Source organism: Fusarium verticillioides, chromosome 1 (assembly GCF_000149555.1).
Source record: "Fusarium verticillioides 7600 chromosome 1, whole genome shotgun sequence".
Lineage (NCBI taxonomy): Eukaryota > Fungi > Ascomycota > Sordariomycetes > Hypocreales > Nectriaceae > Fusarium > Fusarium verticillioides.
The window spans coordinates 289,938-309,358 of NC_031675.1; the positions used below are offsets into that span (position 1 = coordinate 289,938).

At 47.4% G+C, this 19,421-nt stretch overlaps 10 protein-coding genes across 10 annotated transcripts; 6 read left to right on the forward strand and 4 right to left on the reverse strand.

Annotated features, from left to right (window-relative positions):
• Window positions 1-891: 891 nt before the first annotated feature.
• Window positions 892-2,067, forward strand: FVEG_16680 (hypothetical protein). Its single transcript, XM_018905922.1, has 2 exons — window positions 892-1,487; window positions 1,538-2,067. Exon 1 carries the CDS (start codon window positions 1,184-1,186, stop codon window positions 1,466-1,468), a length of 285 nt encoding a protein of 94 aa, XP_018756905.1. The 5' UTR covers window positions 892-1,183; the 3' UTR covers window positions 1,469-1,487; window positions 1,538-2,067.
• FVEG_09853 (hypothetical protein) lies at window positions 1,586-3,285 on the reverse strand. The gene has a single exon (XM_018898931.1). The coding sequence runs from the start codon at window positions 3,132-3,134 to the stop codon at window positions 2,115-2,117; it is 1,020 nt and encodes a 339-aa protein (XP_018756904.1). The 5' UTR covers window positions 3,135-3,285; the 3' UTR covers window positions 1,586-2,114.
• A 1,667-nt stretch (window positions 3,286-4,952) lies between these two features.
• Window positions 4,953-7,487, forward strand: FVEG_09852 (hypothetical protein; the record flags this gene model as incomplete). The annotated part of the gene is made up of 3 exons (XM_018898930.1): window positions 4,953-5,548; window positions 6,567-6,878; window positions 6,946-7,487. Exons 1-3 carry the CDS (start codon window positions 4,966-4,968, stop codon window positions 7,485-7,487), a joined length of 1,437 nt encoding a protein of 478 aa, XP_018756903.1. The 5' UTR covers window positions 4,953-4,965.
• A 343-nt stretch (window positions 7,488-7,830) lies between these two features.
• FVEG_09851 (hypothetical protein) lies at window positions 7,831-9,358 on the forward strand. The gene is made up of 2 exons (XM_018898929.1): window positions 7,831-8,711; window positions 8,762-9,358. Exons 1-2 carry the CDS (start codon window positions 7,898-7,900, stop codon window positions 9,226-9,228), a joined length of 1,281 nt encoding a protein of 426 aa, XP_018756902.1. The 5' UTR covers window positions 7,831-7,897; the 3' UTR covers window positions 9,229-9,358.
• Window positions 9,359-9,593: 235 nt separating this feature from the next.
• Window positions 9,594-10,960, reverse strand: FVEG_09850 (hypothetical protein; the record flags this gene model as incomplete). Its single annotated transcript, XM_018898928.1, has 4 exons — window positions 9,594-9,644; window positions 9,692-10,056; window positions 10,108-10,707; window positions 10,879-10,960. 4 exons carry the CDS (start codon window positions 10,958-10,960, stop codon window positions 9,594-9,596), a joined length of 1,098 nt encoding a protein of 365 aa, XP_018756901.1.
• A 1,206-nt stretch (window positions 10,961-12,166) lies between these two features.
• Window positions 12,167-13,396, reverse strand: FVEG_09849 (hypothetical protein; the record flags this gene model as incomplete). Its single annotated transcript, XM_018898927.1, has 1 exon — window positions 12,167-13,396. The coding sequence occupies one exon, from the start codon at window positions 13,394-13,396 to the stop codon at window positions 12,167-12,169; it is 1,230 nt and encodes a 409-aa protein (XP_018756900.1).
• A 592-nt stretch (window positions 13,397-13,988) lies between these two features.
• FVEG_09848 (hypothetical protein) lies at window positions 13,989-14,981 on the forward strand. The gene has a single exon (XM_018898926.1). It carries the CDS (start codon window positions 14,268-14,270, stop codon window positions 14,817-14,819), a length of 552 nt encoding a protein of 183 aa, XP_018756899.1. The 5' UTR covers window positions 13,989-14,267; the 3' UTR covers window positions 14,820-14,981.
• A 321-nt stretch (window positions 14,982-15,302) lies between these two features.
• FVEG_09847 (hypothetical protein) lies at window positions 15,303-16,157 on the forward strand (the record flags this gene model as incomplete). The annotated part of the gene is made up of 1 exon (XM_018898925.1): window positions 15,303-16,157. The coding sequence occupies one exon, from the start codon at window positions 15,303-15,305 to the stop codon at window positions 16,155-16,157; it is 855 nt and encodes a 284-aa protein (XP_018756898.1).
• Window positions 16,158-16,204: 47 nt separating this feature from the next.
• FVEG_09846 (hypothetical protein) lies at window positions 16,205-17,423 on the forward strand (the record flags this gene model as incomplete). Its single annotated transcript, XM_018898924.1, has 2 exons — window positions 16,205-16,235; window positions 16,444-17,423. The coding sequence occupies 2 exons, from the start codon at window positions 16,205-16,207 to the stop codon at window positions 17,421-17,423; spliced, it is 1,011 nt and encodes a 336-aa protein (XP_018756897.1).
• A 257-nt stretch (window positions 17,424-17,680) lies between these two features.
• FVEG_09845 (hypothetical protein) lies at window positions 17,681-18,333 on the reverse strand. Its single transcript, XM_018898923.1, has one exon. It carries the CDS (start codon window positions 18,189-18,191, stop codon window positions 17,811-17,813), a length of 381 nt encoding a protein of 126 aa, XP_018756896.1. The 5' UTR covers window positions 18,192-18,333; the 3' UTR covers window positions 17,681-17,810.
• Between the last annotated feature and the right edge of the window lie 1,088 nt (window positions 18,334-19,421).

A 19,421-nucleotide genomic window follows, 5' to 3' on the forward strand; every position in this document is an offset into this window, starting at 1 on the left:
CTGACTAGTACCCAACGATGTCAGTTATCAAGTGCATGCCTTGTACCTATGATCAAGAGAGGAGCTGTCTTATTCTGGCTAACTTTCACTGGTCAAGCCTCTGAGTCATCTCGCTCAAGTAGCTGAGCTCGTTTAGATTATCGTAGGAACGATGATTGCCTTGATTGAAATCCTTGTCAGAGCTGAATTCAACCAAACTACTTGACAACGATGGAATGTCTCCGATTGGCCAAGTCAAAGAGGAACGAATGTTTGCAGGATCAGAGAAAACCTTATCTGTCAGGGCAATCACTCGAATTAATCGGAAGATGGGTCAAAATGTCAAATCGTAGCTAAGCCTCTAGTGACATTTTCGCTGTAGGTTAAGCTCTGTAAATTTGTACGCCAGTAGCATGCTACAAGGTAACCTAACTGAGCAAAAGCCATTTCAACCATGGTTGTCTAGATTGCTTTGCCGGTTAACTCACTGCGCGAGACAGGCGAACGCTAGGGTGAATTTTTGTTGAAGTGGCTAGGTGAGGGTGAATCCCTTGATCTCACAGATTAGATCTCTCCACAATGACTGACGTCATTACCAGTGCCTTCAGCTGCCACTGGCGGCCGGGGCTTTAGTTCATCCTTGCCTGACAATGTCAAATGCCGACAGTGGTAACAGATTCAGTGCAGAGCTATAACGCAGTCAACAATGAGATCGAGCTTTTGTAGATGTATAGCGACGAAGGTATCCATCTCGCATCACCTTTGATGAATGCACAGTGGCCGGAACCTGATACGCGAAGATATGCCGATCTGATTGACGTGCAGATCGCGTGCCACGCACTAACGGACTCTCGGGGAATAAGATATCTGACAAGGCCGACGTCTCTTCTTTGTTCAGGCATCCAAAATCCATGTCAGCAAGAACTGAATGACTGACTGCCTTGATTCTGCTCGAGGTGGGGTCAAACATATGTTTCCCGGTGGCTGAACAACCCTCCGAAGCATCCGAAACCCAACATGATTCGCCATTAACAGCCCAACCCGCGAATAGCTGAATGTCTTGTGATCTAATAAACTTCCCTGCAACATGCGGGGAGATGCCGCACTTCTATTCCAGCCTGTCGATGATGCCACTTTTCCACCTTTCATCTAGCCCCAACGTCTTTTTTTGCATCTACGATAAACCTTGAATACTAAAGCGGCCATGGCAAAGACAAAATCTAACATTCAACCGTTCTTAGAGGCTATTCGGAATGCAAGACAACTCATCTTTACCGTCATTGTCATCGCCATTTTCGCTATTGCGTGGTTGGTCCAGGGTGGTACGATTGACATGCCAGAATGGACCAAGGACATGCGACATCTTCATGGGGACGACTGGACGAAATATGCCGTGATAATCATCGTCGCTGTTTGTGTGGTTTTTGCGCTCATGATGGCGACGGGGATAGCGTTATTGAGATCGGATAGTGCTCATGGTTATTCCTGATTTTTCGGATGCTGTGGAGGTAAGCCACCTCTCAAGCGGAGGTGCAAAATAAACAACTGATGATTACAGACATAGAAGCCATTCAAAGGCGATGAGTATAAGAGACGAATTGATTTATGAGGTTATGGTAGAAATGGATATACACCGAGCGACGCCTTTATGTGATTTTAGGGATATATAGGACTGGACTGCGCAGTAATGATAATGAGATTCCCTATCTAGAAGGATTCAATATCCTCGTCCCCGCCTATTCCTTTTGGCGTGTCTCCCCATATGTCCACTTTGTTCTGCATCTCCTCCCAATTCTTAGCTTTCTCTCTCAGTACACCTTGAAGCTCATGCAGATACAACCCCTTCGCATAATGCAACAAGTTCCTGTCGTTCCGCTCATACTCTACATTTACATTGGCTCCTCTCTTGATTAGTTCTAACGCAACATCTTCTTGCTGTCGGTACACGACTTGAGCAAGTGTTGTTTCATTGCTATCATTCACCTCCTCAAGCATCTGTCCTTTCAGCATAACTTCGCCATGACATCCAAGCTCGGCCGCAAGATCAAGTAGAGCCAAGACAAGAAAGAAAATATAACATGTACTCTCTCCTTTCTGCTTTAGTAGTTACAAGAAACCCTATCTTATGCCTGCAATTATGCTCTCTCTCCGCCTTCTTCTTCCATCAAAGCCTTCCATTCGGTCTGTTTCGGCCTCCAACCAAGCTCGAGCAGCTTGTCAGGTCTTATTCTTTCACCACAACCCCACATGATGGGACCAAATGGATGGATCTCTCTTGCGGTATCAACTGACACGTTTTCAACTTCTCCAAGGCCCAAGCGCTCACTGACAGCTTTAGCCCTTTCCACCATACTCAGGTCTCCCGTACTAACAAAGTAGTAGCCGTCTTGATTTGTTCCTACTTGTCCTCGTCTCTTGCTCAATGCCTGATCCATCAGGAACACGACTGCATCTCCTAAATCACTAATGGAGACCCAAGACCATGTTGCAGTACCCTCACCGATTACGAAGGCCCGTCCACGGCTCTTAACAGCGGCATAATAGAACGCCGAATTGCTCTCCTTCTTCAGATGGCCCTTGCCCCGTCCCCACAACTGACCAGGCGATATCAGCATTGTGCCCACTCCTTTACCAGCACTGTAAGCGATGATGGCTTGGTCAGCACCGGCGTGAATGCGATCCTTCGGCACGTTCAGTATTGCATGCCCGTCCAAGATATCGCTCCAAGGAGGCCTGCTTTCATTCAGATTTCCAGTGATGGGACTCGAGAAGTCAATAAGACTTCGCGGGCCGGTTAGGCTGATCAGCCGTGGCATGGGCGATCCATCGGTGACACGGGATGATAATCCATCTATCATCGCACAAACAGCAGGGACATTGTCTCCTCCAGCATGGATGACGAAGTCGGCCTCTTCTGCCGTGGATGTGAGGAGAGAAAGCGAGGAAAGTTCGCCGATGATGGGGGTGAGATTTGGATAGACCGATTGGAGTTCTTTAGCGGACTTCTCCTCACGGATCAAAGCTTTGACGCAAACATTAGGATGTGCCTTCAAAAGACAGGATAGGATAGTGCCGCCGACGAATCCGGTTACACCAGTCATAAAAACACAGCGTAATGTGGCCGTTCTTTGAGAATCAGACTCCAAACTCATCATTGCGAATGAATATCAAGATAGGGATAGTAGATAGTCAGGTTCCGTATGGAGAAAGAAGTATTAAGGGCACTTTTATTCTGTTGTTTGGTGCTCTTCACTGTGATGAACCACCATATCCCAAGGCATAGGACTTAACAAAGGTGATTGTTTATGCTCTCTCACCATCTATTATATCCCGCAAACTCATAGTCACGATATCTTAATGACTAAGCTATGACGAGCCAATCGCTGCATCACTTAATTCGTATGCCTGAGGCGTGTCAGCGGTTAAATCGGATAGACCATTGGCCCGTCTGACTGAGCAAAGTTAGACAGCCTGCGGTCAGCAGTCAAATCACGTGGTTACATAAGTGTTACAGATATGCTAGTCACCGTACAATATATAAGCAGTCTATATTCTTTTTGGCGCTGCGTTCAGTGCTGTCAGACTCTTTGTTTCATCCTCTGAGCATACTAAAAATCTCCGAGTTGTGGAGGCCTGCAAGACCTTTATACTCCACAACAGGCCTAGTAGGGAATAGTTTTAAGGCATTAAAATACGGACCACAGCTTTTAGAAACTACAATGGGGTTGGCAATGTGAGATTTGAGAATGAAATGGAGTCGAGATCTTATGACAATGTGCAAGTGTGTCGAGCTTGATACCTGGAGTTGTTGCTGACGTCTGCGGCTTTCAGATCGTGGAGAGACCGCCAATCATGGAATCGTGACCGCTCCTTATATAAGTCCATCAGGCTCTATCGAAACATTCTTCTAACTACGCATGCCTATTTGACCCCAGGCCTAAAACCAGAAGCGATATTTATGCGACATTTCTTGACTACCTTCTGGTCGTGGATGGCAAAACCTACAACCACGTGTCAGCAGAGAACATATATGCTCGAAATGCTAGGAAGATAGCTTGTCATCTGTGAGAACTTACATTCCAAGTCGCGATCCACAACCTTGATCGCCATCGTAAAGTCAATCCTATAATGCCTTTTCCCAATCTTTTGTTTGTTACTTTTAACAACAGGCTCGATTGGGACTAGGCGATCTCGAAGAGAAGAGAAGTCCACCTCGATTTCACCAACATACTCGGCGCCTTTCAATGCAGTTAGATATGCCATTCATTAGGATCCTCAAGCTTACCTTCATTGTTGGGATGACTTTTCCTGTAGTGTGATCTTGTCGCATGGTCTGATACGTAAAGCATCTCTCTGCAGATAAAGGGCCGGACGGGCCAGACGTCGAATGACTGCAAGCGAATCGCTCACACTGCCATACAGACGGAACTCATTCTCCCTGTATTTCAGTCAGTTCTGGAGACTAAAACAGGTCTCTAGACAAATACTTACTAGCTTCAAGACCCAATCGATCGTTTGCTTGATATATGGCATCCCATCGTGACGATCATAGGACGGCTTCAGACCTTCGTGCTCAGGGTACTGTCCAAAGGGCTCACTCTGACGTGGAATGGGAAAGTGAGGAGGGGGAATAGAGTGATAAAGAAGAAAGATAAATTGTATCGCAGGTGGCCCGAGCGAGATTGTGGCTGGATTTTGGCAGTCTCACAGTTCTGACTGCAAACCTTGTTTTGGCTTTCCTCCCTAATGAATGCAAACTTTGAGAATATGCTTCTGGTAGCTAACATGAGCAAATTAAAACACAACATCCTATTTGAAGAAACAAGGTTCTGCCTAAAAGCCAACACAATAGAAAACCTTGCTGGATCGAACCTTCTCTTGAGTTACAAAGCCGTTTGACCTTTTAGGTATAAATATCAACCCCCCCAACACGAGTACCAACAAATTTCTCCCTATAAAGATTTCGCAGAACCCCCACCTGACATCATGGCACCCAGCGACTATTTCGAGAAGCTTTCACCCGAGCTCATAACTATAATCCTCGGTACTTGCGAGTCTGCTGTGGATGTACAATCTATAATTAACGCAGAGCCATACATTTTGTCCGTTTTCCTTCAAAACCAGAAGCGTATCCTCCAATCCCTCCGACAAACTCTTGATAACCATTTCCCAGGACAGAACCTTACACAAGCAGTCATGGTGTGCCGCTTACGGCATATGGCGGATCGATTGCAAGGTCGGGGTCGGGCTCAAGTTGAACAGGTGATCAAACCAGTCTTGACATCACCACCAGAACCACTTTCAATATCGAAACTAAATTTAGGAGCTCTCTCAGAACTACATGGAGTCCTTCGCGAAGCGAATGCTTTCACTATCTCTTACTCGCGCAAGGCTTGGGCAACGACACAGAAACTGGAAGCCCGTGAGGCTGACAAAGAGGATATTGCTAGGCTTTCCTTGAATTTGCCCTTGTCGGAGACTGAAAGTCAACAGATACAAAAGGCATATCTGGTGTTCGACGCATACCGACATGCCCTCTGCTTCAGCACCTCCTTGTTGCAAGACTACGGTGAAGAAGACGATGGATACTCATTCCATATCCCCTGGAAGTCCATCTATAAACAGAAGCTTACTAGCCCATCATTCATGCGGGTGAAGACAAAATTGAGAGAATTCAGTTATATTGCTGTTCTCTCATGGCCCGCCACCCTCCCTCTAACAAAAACACTGCCCGCCACCCTCCTCTGCAAACAATGAAGTCCCACCTCTTTAACACCATAGTCACAATTTATACAGTTAATTCGCAGCCAGCTTTGCCTCCGCCTTTCGGCACTTCAAAAGGAGATCTTCCTATGCCTCCAATTGGACAGCGTGTGATTCGAGCAAGTTCTTATGTTCTTGTCGACGCTTCAGGCTGCCAAATGCCCAGGGGTAGTTACGAAGGAAACTCGCTCGCCCGGCGCAATGACTTTAATTCGTTAGTCTGCATTGATATAACCGTAAAGCATAAGTATATAACTGACTTAAATTGCGTGGTAACTAGTCGCGAGACGAGAGATATCAAGGCCACAAGCTCCGCGCGAGAGAGTTCGTACAAGTGGCCATGTCCTCTACAAAACTCCTTCAGGTCCTTCTTCAGGCGTCGTTTTGCCATATCAAATCGCTTATAGGCCCTGTACGCTCGCTGTTCAACAGCGCGGGGAAACGTACGCGTAGGGGGGGAATAAGGTAGATATGCCCTATAATGGGCGTTGCGCACTTCCTGGTAGTCGGATGGGGAGAGGACACAGGGGATGATAAAAAAAGCTGGGTCCATTTTGCTAAGACGAATGCGAAAACGAATACGAAGTTTTGATGATAGAATTGATAATTGTGGATGTTTAATTAATGAGAAGATGATGCTGGTATGGGATGTTGATAAGTTTAAGATTTACAGTAATAGTTGTCTTGTGTTTATACCTTCTTAAGCGAGGTTGTGACTTCCTTAAACTTACCTTAATTAAATAATAACTACTAGTCAATAACGACCTTAGTAACTTCCTGTGTATTAAGTACTAATAAGTTCTATCTTATTTTGCTCCGGGCAGAGTATGGAAACCTCTACTCAAACATCCGCAACACCTCTTCGACGATTTGCGATCTGGGTTCGGACGACGCCCTCCCAGAAAAACGCACGGATTTCTCTCCCCTGGCGGATAATTGGGCGAAACGCATTAGCGGGTACTGTCTGGGCTGTCTGCTCGACCGATGCGAGGCAACGCAGATACCGAAGAGATTCATCTTAGCAGCTCTGGTGGCAGCAGGTATCTTCGAACTAGTTCTCGAAGATGTGTTTCCAGCCTTCCTGGCTGCTGACTCACCACTATTGGATCAGTACAGAAGGCATATCGAAACTGAAAGTAAGCATACCATTCTGTTTACACCCAACCTTACTCGTCTACCAAGAAACCAAGCTAACAACACTAGGTGGATGGAAAGAACTCCAGCGAGTTGACGTTATTTCTATAAAGTCCCTCTTCTCAAGCAAGGAACTGAAGAAGAAGATTATCTCGGAAAGGTCAGAGTGGCTTTCCAGCTTAATGCTGCAAACTCTGAGCTGTTTTCTGCCTCCGGAAAGTCGTGATAGAGCCCAAAATCTGTCTTCCAGCGACCAAGAAAGGGAGGCTGTTGAGGACATGAAGACTATTTTAAGTCACGCGTTGGGAGTCAAGATTGAGCTTTTGCTGTCGGTAAAACGGCTTAAGTATCACTTTTTCAGGCCGGGTGCACTGTTCGACGCGGGGAAAATGAAGGTCGGTCAATCCCAAGCTGGAGACATTGCAGATTTGGGTCAAGAGGTCAAGATCTGCCTATTACCCGCTCTTTTCACTTTCCCAGAAGCAAGCAATAGGAATGGAATTGGAGGGGAGTCGGATCTTAGGGCAAGCTATAGTAAGGCTTTGACCGAAGCCTCAGCCAAGTGCACGGAATCTCTGGTTCTTGTGGAAAAGGCAATTGTATTCCTTTAGGTGCAATATTAGAAAGTATTCTTGCTGTTGGTGATGTGCAATATCTCCATCAAATAACAAAGAACGTCGACTTGGAAATCTTTATTGATTCAGTGGTATCAGGCTTGGTCAAGTAAGTGGTTAAAAATACAGATGCATGACTCGCGAGCATCTGTATGTGATTGTGCCGATTGCCGGATCTCAGCCTTGGCTCGCCCTACAACTTAAATCTTCGGTGGAGTTCTAGTGGAGTTTTTAGTCCCAAACTCTGATCGATTAGACTGGGTCAAGTGACGACATCTTGGCTTTCGTCACGAGCCAAGAATCAAAAATCAAGGAAGATAATATTCAAGCTATAAAATAAATAAATGCAAATTTCCACATTATCTTGTATCTGATCGCGCGATTGTACGAATATAATCGCGATCAAAATGTCGCAACCAACTAATCCCCAGTACAACACAGGGGACGCCTACACACGCGACATGAATGGCCGCCCCATAGACATCGAATCCGGCTCATCAGCACGCGACAGAGCATTCCCCAAAAACTCCCCTCGACCACTCCGTCTAAAAGACCGCGTCGTCAGAATAACATGGAGTTGGTTCCCCTGCACAATGTCAACAGGCGGTCTCGCCAACCTCCTCAACGAACAGCCCTACACATTCACCGGCTTAAAAACCATCGGCAAAATATTCTTCATCCTAAACATCATCCTCTTCTTAACCTTTACAGCCCTCATAGCCGCACGCTTCGCGATGAAACCCCGTGCTTTTTCAACAAGTCTACACCATCCATCTGAATCTTTCTTTTTTGGGGCGTTCTGGGTTTCTATTGCGTTGATACTTACTGGAGCGCAGTCGTATGGTGGACCCGAGACGGGGGAGTGGTTTACGACGGCTATGAGGGTGGTGTTTTGGATTTATTATGCTTGTGAGATGGTGGTGGCTGTGACGCAGTATCATATTATCTTTGAGACGGAGAGGCTTGATATTTCGGAAGCGTTGCCGGGATGGATATTGCCTGCGTATCCGTTCTTGGTGACGGGGATACTGGCGGCCAAGGTGGCGGGGAGCCAACCGCAGTGGAGTGCGGTGCAGATTATCGTTGCTGGTTTGATGGGCCAGGGCCTTGGATGGATGCTTGCGCTGTTTATTTATGCTGTTTACTTGTCGAGGCTGATTCAGCACAAGTTGCCGGATGCGTCAAAGAGGCCTGGCATGTTTATCGCCGTTGGACCTACAGGTACCATCCCCCCCATAACTTATCCTCATCTTCATGCTAATTTCTTGCAGCTTTCACGTGCGGTGGTTTGATCGCACTCGGCACACAAGCCAAGTCCGCTCTTCCAGATGACTTCCTCAGCACTCCCAGCATCCCCGCCGGCGAACTCTGGTCCGGCATGTCAGTAGCAGCCGGGCTCTTCATCTGGCTCATGGCGATCTGGTTCTCAGCCCTGTCCGCGATATCAGTCCTCCGCGCCGCTCGAAGAATGGAGTTTAGTTTGTCATGGTGGGCACTTGTCTTCCCCAACGTCGGTCTCGCTCTTGCGAGTATCAATGTTGGAAATACTTTGTCATCGAGAGGGATCAAGATTTTTGGGTCTGCGTTGACGGTTGTGTTGGTTATTGTGTGGTTTATCTGCGCGGCGTTTCATATCAGAGCGATTATCAGGAGGGATTTACTTGCTGTTGGGAAGGATCTGGAAGTTGAACATGTTAACAAACAGCACGATATCAAGGCTGAGAAGCAAAGGGACTAGCGAACGATTAGTTGAAGTTTAGATATCACTGGATAGTATTAATTGTAAACACTCGGAGGATAGAATAGTGCAATGTTCCCTCTATCTTTATTGTCTGTTACAAATCTGACGTCTCTTATCGGAACCCGCGTAAGAAAAGATGTGAGGCTATCTCGGCGCTGTAAGGACGAGTTCTTCAAACTCTTGACGATTAGTCGTGCAGATGCAGTTGCCAAGACTTGGCATCGTCACTAGTCGGCTGCGTTTGATGTGACAGCAATTGTCCTTAGAAAGCATTATTACATGAGCCATAATAATGAACAATAATTGTAAACACTAAGGCCACTCCATAACTGAATTATCGAACTAAGCATACACCATTCCATCTAATGATTCCTATCCTTGAAAAGGATCTCGAAATCCGGTTCAGGGGAGCACTACCAACGTCAGCAACAGACCCAAGCACCATCTCATTCAGACTTACCAATACTTCAAACTCGATATTCTCAGGTCGACTCACACCATCAGGCAGTTTGATATCATAGTTTATCAACAGCTCGGCCATGATGAGCTTGATGTTGATGGCGCTAAGATATCTCCCCGGGCACGCATGTCGTCCGAAGCCCCACGACAGATCATCCGTCCCGCTGCTGGAGTACATGTACTTCTTTTCCTTGCCAGGTTCTTTGCGCCATTCATGAAAGCGCAGACCATTAAACTCCTCAGGATTTTCATATAACTCGTGGTCCTTGTGGATTGAGCAAGTGTTGATTTCGAGCTTGGTGCCTTTGGGAACGAATGTGCCGTCTGGGAGGGTCATGTCTGCGATGGCTGCGCGTTGGAAGGTTGCTATAGCGTGTTAGCGCCCATTGAGCTCCAGGTTTTTGCGAGTGAACTTACTAAGATCGGGCGAATTAAAGCGCTGACTCTCTTTGAGAAAGCTGTCAAGCTTATCCATAGCCACCGTCGACTCCTTCGTAAAATTCCCATTCTCATCCCTAGGCACACTCTCAACCTCCTCCCGCAAAATAGGTATATACTCCGGATGCGCCACAAGATCATAAATCGCCTGCGTCGTTGACGAAAACGTAGTTACAGTCCCAACAGCAATCAGTGTCATCTGATGCAATAACTGCAGCTCAACATCATCCCTAATATGCTCATTCCTCCCGTTACTCAAATGATCCAACATCGTAGGCGGATCCTCCAAGTTCCCACCTTTTTCTTGTCTCTCACGCATAGAAGCCATTACGCGCTTGCGCCCCTTGGCCCATTGGTCTTTTATGGCTGCGCGCTCGGGGATGAAGCGGTATACGAGGGGGCGGAGGTACGGGTGCCATTGTTTGAGGGCGCGGATGCAGTCGAAGCAGGCGAGGACGTAGCCGGTGGATGCGGCGAGCCATTCTTCGTCGAGGGAGGCGGTTGTGCCTTGGAAGACGCGGGCGTTGTTGGTGGCGATTAGGCGGAGGACTTTGTCGTGGACTTTGAAGGGGGTCCAGTCTTGTGGTGGTTAGTGGAGTTTCGGATGAGGGTGTGAGGAGACGAGCCTTTGTATTTTCCTAGGATGTTGGGCATGTTCTTTTGAACCATTCGATGCAACAGTGGTGTGAAGGCGGCTGGTTGGATAAGTCAATGTTCTCGTCTCGGAGCGGAGAGGAGAAAGATACTCACAAAGCGACCCCGTCAAATTGGCCTTGATAGCGTGAATCACATATTCCGCTGGACCTCCGAAATGCGTATACTCGATTTGCATATCCTCGAAGAGTCAGTAAATGTCGAATAGGGTGCTTGGGAAGGACAGTCGCACATTGTCGATCGAGACTTTGAAGCTGAGAGCGGGATGACTTTTTAGTTCATCGAGGAAGCTGGATGGAATGACAAGCTTAACACCTATACATAGTCAGCTAAGAATAAGAGTTGTCCGTGCTCCCCTCACCGTCCTGGGTATCAAGACCAAAGACCTCGTTTTTGAACTATTCCGTCAGTATTTCGCTCTATCCACGATAATAATCACGATACCTTTGCGTAGCCCTTTGCCATCACAGCTCGAGGATTGAAGCAGTATTCCAGCGCTCTCTGTCTCGCACTCTTGATCTCATCTTGGAGTAGAATCTTGACTTTGGGCGTCGCACTCAAGCTCCAGAATCTGAACACGACCAAGAGGATGGAAGTTAGCGCCACGATTCCAGCAGCAACAAGACACAAAAATTGAAAGTCGTTGCAAATCGTGCCTGTCGATTTGGTACTCATATTGAAATGCATAGATCAGTGAAGTCTGCGCAGACCAGGGTTACAGGTCTGTTATATGCTAATTACTTAATACTTCCATTTTCATGTGAATTCAACATTTGTTTGCTACGCTAGATATTGTTCCTCTTGATGTCATTGCGCTAGACATTGTTCTGTTTTTGTGGCTGAGTTTGCCTTCGCGACGCGACAACCACCAACAGCCCGTCAAGTTCCCGATTGTTCTAGAAGCAAAAACAATTGTCCTGTTTTTTGACGTTGGTACCAGCTGCTAAGGGGTAGTTAATCGACTCGGCATTCGGGCTTGATTAGTAGCGTATCCTTTTCCTGTCGCGGACTTTCCCTCGGTGGGGGTCGCGTTTTCCCGTGACAGCCGTGGTTCGTCAGATAGAGCGGCAGACATCAATTGGCTCCCCCTTCTTTACTTCAAATAATTCAATATCTCTGTTGAAAATGATCAATTAATGGGTTAAAACTGGTGCTATCTATAAAAGCAGATTCTATCGAATTAGAGATTCAATAAGTAGTTGAGGTTACGCCTATGAACTTTTAGCGCGGCTATATAAGAAGTATCTTCATAGACAGGCTTATTATAGATATCATCGATGAAAGGACGGAATCTATAGACAAGGGTTTCCGAGCATCTAGTAGGCTGTCAGCTCGTTCCCTACTTGGTGCAAGTACAGTTAGAGTTGATAGCGCATCTGTAGCGTTAAAAAGATGCCACCTTCAGCTCAGAGAACGGCTTCATCTGGAACATATGTCCTGCACCACCACCACTAACTCCTACCGTCTTCTCGCCACGCTCCCCCATCAACTTCGCATACTCTTCAAGCCCCTCAGCACCAAGTGAGCCACGCGTAATGACGCTGCACAAATCCGCTGCTTCCTGGAACGCAGAGTTGGCACCAACGCCTCCAACAGGTGTCATCGGATGTGCTGCATCACCCAGCAAAGTAACTGCCGTAAAATCAGGCCTTTTGACCAGTCCCTCCCACTCCTTCTTGAATGTCTCTGAAGAGGAAGCGAAGAATGCAAGCGTCGATGATGCAGATGCGTCCTGGCTCTGCAGCAGTGACCGGACGGTAGGATGCCAGCTCTTGGTCATCTCAACAGACTGCGCAGCATTGAGATCTTCTGCTGCGATTCCTAGTAGGGTTCTGTTGATGCATAGTACCCAGTACACGTAGTCATCCGGCACCCTATACTTGGCCCTTTCATCGAGGCTCAGGTCTTGTGGAAACTCCATTGTATCGGTGAAGAGCTTGAGCCCAGGCTTGCTGCTATCTCCAGCAAGACATATTCCTCCGAAGAATTCTTCAGCCAGAGAATTTCGAGTTCTGGGATTTATGAATGTCTTTCCATAGATAGCTCCGCACTCAGTATCCAAGACAGTGTAATTCGGCATCAGCTGCCGACGAATATGAGATCTGGTACCGTCGGCGCCGACCAAGATGGCTCCTGTCTCCATGGTACCATCTGTAAACGTCACTTTAACACCATCACCGGTGACACGATAACTGTCAAAAGTCTTTCCAAAGCTGATATCATTTTCCAACCCTTCCAAAAGTACATTTCGGAGAACAACGCGATCAGCGTTATAATACTTTCCCTCCTGCATCGGAGGCGGACCACGTCGTTCACCAGATGGTGCTGGTTTCTGACCGGTGACAGCATCGAGGCCGCTCATGCCTGGGTTGAAGAGGGCGCAGGTATCTTCGTAGGTTTTCCAGAGATGGTCTGGGAGCAGTTTCTGGAGTGCGCCTGCGCCGTCGGGGTTGATGCGAATGCGATAACCTTGAGGACGGAAATCTGCGGATGAGTCGCGTTCAAAGATGTGGAATGGTATAGAAGGGCTTGCGCGTTTGAGCCCTTGGGCGAGAGCGAGACCTCCGAGGCCTCCTCCGACGATCAAGATTCTGTTTTGGCCACTGGATGGCATTTTGAAGAATTGAAGTACAGGCTGTAATGTGAAGTCAATGGGTGTTGAAGGAAAGTTCTAGTGAGATGTTGCTCTGTTGAATATACATGACATATCTTTACATTATTTATAAATCTCTCATAAGGGGCCTCCTATCATAGCTTCGCCATTTAGTCAGTTTCGTATCATCCGGCTGAAGCTTTCGGGACTTTCTATCCTCCGACGAAACTACCCTGCAGCTGTCACCGGCGGATTGTGCGAGCCGAATGAGCGTTCTGCCGACCCTCACCTTTACCTGACTGGGCCAAGGATGGTCGATCAGTTCGAGGCTTTACTGTTTATGGTAAGGTAGTTATCTTCTGTCATCATGTTTGGATTCAACTGAGCTGCCAAGACGAGAAGCATCTATCTGCAAATTCAGCTGGCTAACTGTAAATTGCGCATCACTTCTAGTCAATATAGGACAAACCTGCCAATAGAAATTAAGCTAGGCAATGCTACCAGCTCATTCAAAAGCTGCACCAGGTCACGTGCTGCTTAAGTTTCAATTCGAAATACTACAGCGGCCTTTGATATTCGCTGACCTCGACTGACAAGGCATACATTGTCTCTCTCTCTATGCTTCTTTTTGTCTTTTTGAGCATCATTAAATATTGTATTATTGTTTTCATTCTGAAATTCGGAACAACTTGTTGTCCTACGTTGCTGGGGCCAGATCAATGACGTAGCCTGTCGCTACAGAGACGCGACTCTAGGGCTCATGGTGACGTGCATGACTCTGAATTGCTCATGACTTCTACCGTCATAGAACCAAAGTCAACATTAAGTAAAAGTTCAACTGTTCAACATCAATTTGACTCATACACAATAGAAACCATCGAAATCAATCATCATGTCTCTTCGCATCTCCCAATCCCTCCGCCGCGCAGCCGTGCGCCCCAACGCATCCCTCCTCAAACCCCCAATCGTCATCCACCGCTTCCAAAGCACTCAACAGAGCAAAGACCAACCAATCCTCTACTCCGCCCACGCCAAAGTCGTCGGCGCCCGCAAGGGCCACGTCGAAGCAGAGTCCCTCAACGTCGACCTCACCATGTCCAAAGCCCTCGGCGGCCCCGGCGATGCAGGCAAGACGAACCCCGAGGAGATGTTCGCCGCTGGCTACGGCGCGTGCTTCCAGTCTGCCATGAACGCCGTGGCTGCCAAGGATGGTATCACCATGCCTACTGCGCCGGAGGATAGCATTGTTGAGACGACGGTGCATCTTGTCGGTGATATGAAGAAGCTCGATATGGGGCTGAGGGTGGATATGAAGATTAGTGTTAGGGGGTTGGAGAAGGAGCAGATTGAGGGGATTGTTGAGAAGACGAAGAAGGTTTGTCCTTATAGTAGGGCTATCGAGGGCAATGTCTTGACAGAGTGTACTGTTGTTAAGCTGGACTAATCGAGCATATGCGTAATATATGTACTAGCCTATTCGGACTTGTGTCTTTTAGATTGAGTTAACTCAAAAGTGAAACACATTTATGTTTACCTCAAGCTCCAATCAATTTGGCGGACAGCTTTCAACGCAGGAATTCAGCGAGGCCTTTACCTAACATTGAACAAATTAATTAAAAACTAATGTTTTATAAACTTGGATGATTCAATGTATAGTAAACCAAACACAAATATAATATTCCCTTTTACGGCCTGTTCTTACTTATTTGAAGCAGTGATGCGGCTTTGCGATGAGCACTCGTTGGTTATATTTAGGGTAGCAGATGTAGAAAAGATAGAACTTAGCTTACCGAGATCGAGACCGCGATCGTCGGGCGCGCTTACAGGAGTATGGCGCTATCCTTCTAACGTTAGAGGTGGGGAAATGCTTTGACCTCTGGTAATTCAGAACTCTCAACCTCGTCCACCAAAAGGTAATGCACAACCAATGTCCCATTCACAAACCGAATCGTCAAGCGCAAGACCTCCTCGTCATCGCCCTCGAGGTCTCGTCGCCTGCCGTCGGTGCAAGACCCGCAAACAGCGCTGCGACAATGAATTCCCAGCGTGCTCGAATTGCCTCTCTGCGGGTGAGAAGTGCTCATATGGCGCCAAGCAAGCATACCCGGCAGAGTATGTGAAGTCGCTCGAGCGCCAAATCTCAAGGTTACAGGATGAGATAGCCTCGCCGCGACAAAATGTCGTCAGCCAGCAACAGACGCTGTCGATGGTTGACACCCAGTCTGGCATGAGTGAGACGGCGCCCGCTAATTTGAACGAGACTGCAACTTCGGACTTGGAAGCTAGCGCTGGAATTGTTGCGCCATCCCCGGATTCTTTTCTGGGAACATCGAGTGGGTATCCTCTTACGAAACTACTGCGTTCGGCATTGCCCTCTGTAGATGCCCGCCAAGGCGATCGAGCAGGAGCTTCACATCAAGTAAATATAGCGACACGGTCTTTAACAGGCGTGCGCGTCAATATAGGACAGCAGCATGAGGGCGGCCAAGTCTCTGACGGCTCAGATCTGCCCAACAAAGTAGTCGGCGACAAGCTTATTGAAGCGTACTATGCAAGGGTGCACCCCAAGCATCCCTTCCTACCCCGAAAAAGAGTCCAGTCACTGCACGATACTAGGCTTGAGCTCGTCCCAGCTCATAGAGCTGTACGTTCAGATAGCGGGAGGAATAAATGCGACTACGCGACCTTGCAATTGGTGTATGCCATTGGAGCACGTTACTTGCAGCTAAGCAATGATGATGATCATTATTCATCTCCAAAGGTTTGGATATACCCCAAGTAGAATCGCCATGTCTGACTCGAGAGTAACAGCGACACTATGCCTGCGCGATGGCAGATGCGGACAGTATCTTTGCGACAGGTAGTCTCGAGAGCCTGGAAGCGATGCTCCTGCTCACGATATACCAACTAAGGTCACCTACAGGTCCTGGCGTCTGGTAAGCAACCACCGCACAATTATAGGAAACCAGAGCAGACATTCTGACGGTTATTAGGTGGATGATCGAGATAACGATGCGGTATTGCATTGATAATGGCCTCCACCGACAAGCCATGAACCTCCCTCCCAGCCTCGATGAGAGGAGAAAACGCATCTTCTGGACGGCGGTACATGTTGGAGAGATCAGTTGCTCGGACCATGGGTCGACCTCACTCCATCTCCGACAGAGACATTGACGTTGCGCTCCCAGCGAACATCGACGATGAACTGGACACTGACGAAGCTATCCTCGCAGCCATTGCAGAGTCACACCAACACCCTTCTCAAATCACCGCACTCACGCCAGCCATTCATATATTTCGGCTACAGCAAATAGATTCCAAGATTTCATACACAGTATGTCGCGTGGACAAAGATATCTCCGAGATTAAACCGCACAAGGTGACCCGTCTTCGACAAGCTCTAGAAGAGTGGAAGGCCGGAATACCTCAGACCGGTCCAGAGAATAAAACGCATCCTTACCTCACAACAGACTACCATATGATCCAATACCACAAAGCCATTATACTCCTAAACCTCCCCTTCTTACCAACCCTCACCCCACAGAGTCCAACATTCCACGAGATCGTCCACTCCGCCGGGCAAGTCTGCTCCTTATCAAAACGTCTTCACGACCAGCAGACATACATCTCATTCTCTCTCCTCTCACTACACGCCAACTTCGTCGCTGGCTTGGTAATGGTCTACTGTTTCTGCCTCGACTCGTCAATCTTCAGTCCCAAGTTCAGCAGCAGTGTGAGAGCGTGTAGTACGATGCTGTACATCATTTCCGAGCGATGGCCGAGAGCGGTTCAGGCGAGGAATGCATTTGATCGTCTTGTCGCTGCTACGATAGAAAGTGACCACGAATCAAATAATGGTATTTTGCGGTCTGAGGATAAGTTGAATGTCTCGCAGGATGGCTTTGTGGCAGATGAGACTGGTAATCTGGAGGTTTGGAATAGCTTTGAGTCGATACTTGGGGATCATCAGATCGATCTGGGGACTTGGATGCATGATAGCATTTTTGACACGATGGGCACGTATCAGCCAATGGATTGGACGGAGTAGACAAGCGTAGTCACACAACTACGATACTTGCTCAGCGATATAGTAAATGGCCATATACCTGGGCCTTGCCGCACATGTTCTGACGCCCTGGTTATGACCCCCTGAAGGGATTCTGAAGAGGAAAGTGTAATAAAAGACTGCTGATTTACCAAGGGGTAAACGCTCGACATAGTCTGCCATCCTGTCGCTGGACCCAGCCCTCGCTACCAACACATTGAGGACACCACAGGAGGCCTTCAGGATCATGATATCATGAAGTGGTGCGTAGTTTGGATGGCAAAGCGTAGTCAATGAAGCTATACCCCACAGGCAAACTGCACGATACTTTCAAGACTGTTGTATAAAATTTAAAAAGCTTATCGCATAGGAGGTATACAAGATCCATTATCAAAAGAATCCAAACAACCCGGCAGCCATAACAACAAGCAAAGGAGGAAACACCCAATGCTGCGTCTCCCCGCCTCCAATAATAATCCGACTCACGAACCCATCAGTGATCGGCATAGCCAGCGCTGCGCTCAAAGCCTTGGCCATTAGGTTCTCATCTCCCGTAGTCCAGATGATCGAGATCAGCACGCCGACAGTGATGTTGCGAACGCCCCAGATCTTCATGAGCGCGAGACTAAACTTTTTTGCAAGAGGCTCAGTGGGGATGGGAAATTCGAGGCGTTGGAGATGGTCGTTTGGGCGGAGGGTTGCGTTGAGACCGAGGCCGACTAGCATGAGGCCTAAGCCGAGACTGCCGTTGAAGATGATTGGGTGGGCCATTTTGATGTTGGGGATTTGTCTTGCGTTGATGTGTAATAAGCTTGAACAGTAGGATTAAAGTTTGAGGAGTTGGAATATTTTATGATGAGAGGTCACTGTTATTGGGACGGCATCAGCTAGTACTTATATAGTAGTTTCTCTCACTTTTCTTGCTATCAATTTCCATGATTTATAAGTCAGTATGGGCTAATGCAGGCTCGCGGCAGTGCTCATCATGAGTCCTTGGAGTCAGATCTTAGCCTCGATAAAAGTTGCTTCAGGTGGGACATCTCAATCAACGAACCAATGAACACTCGGTGCCGATTCTCCACATTCCTTGCTGATAAATTTCCGGATTTCGCGCTTCGGCTTCGGCTCCAGAGCATGATTATTTCTACTTAACTCCATCCCTACATACGATAAATTGCAACTGGCATGTCTGTTGTGATTAATCTGTATACTCACTCATCAAGGAGGAAGTATATGTTCCACCTGCATTTAATTAATTTGCCTAAAAAACAAGCATTGATGATCAATCACGGAGACCATCAAGATTCTTGCAATGCGGGCCCCTAACTCCCTGGCCCCAGATAGTCTTCAGCCACGCTGCATGAACAGGCTTTCAGTTAGTCCGTATTCTTCCAGATTCACTGATGTTAAAATGTCAAAGGTGCCCACAGTTTAACCTCATTGTCTACGAATAACTACGCATTTCAGCCAGCGCGAAGTTAAGTAAGTCAGAAGTAAAGCTGAGTCAATAGAAGAGATATCTACCATAGCAGTGGAGAGTAGTCGCTTAACCTCGAGTTAGATGCCAAAGTTTATTCCAAGCTTCATACCTCCCATTAGAATATCGCAAACTTTGATTATCATGATAACAGTTTTATAATTCAGTCCCAAAAGGTAAATGCTCACAAGGTTCTCGCCCTTATCTATGATTTATAAATTCCTTTCATCCCACATCACTTCTTCCGTTATCTTTTCTCATTCACCGCCTACTCCAGCTCTCCGAACAAACCCAATATCACCCCACCATTCAGACCGGCACTACTCATTTCTATCAGGAGTTCATTCACAATAGCTGCAATCACGATGGATCTCGACAGCAAAATACTCGGTTCGGTCACCGTGGCACTTGTCGTTGGACTCCATTTTAGCGCCATCATTTTGAAGCCCTTTGGTCTAGGACTTGACATCAGCAAACAGTCCGGTTATATCTTGGCGCTGAACTGCACGAGACGTATATGTCAC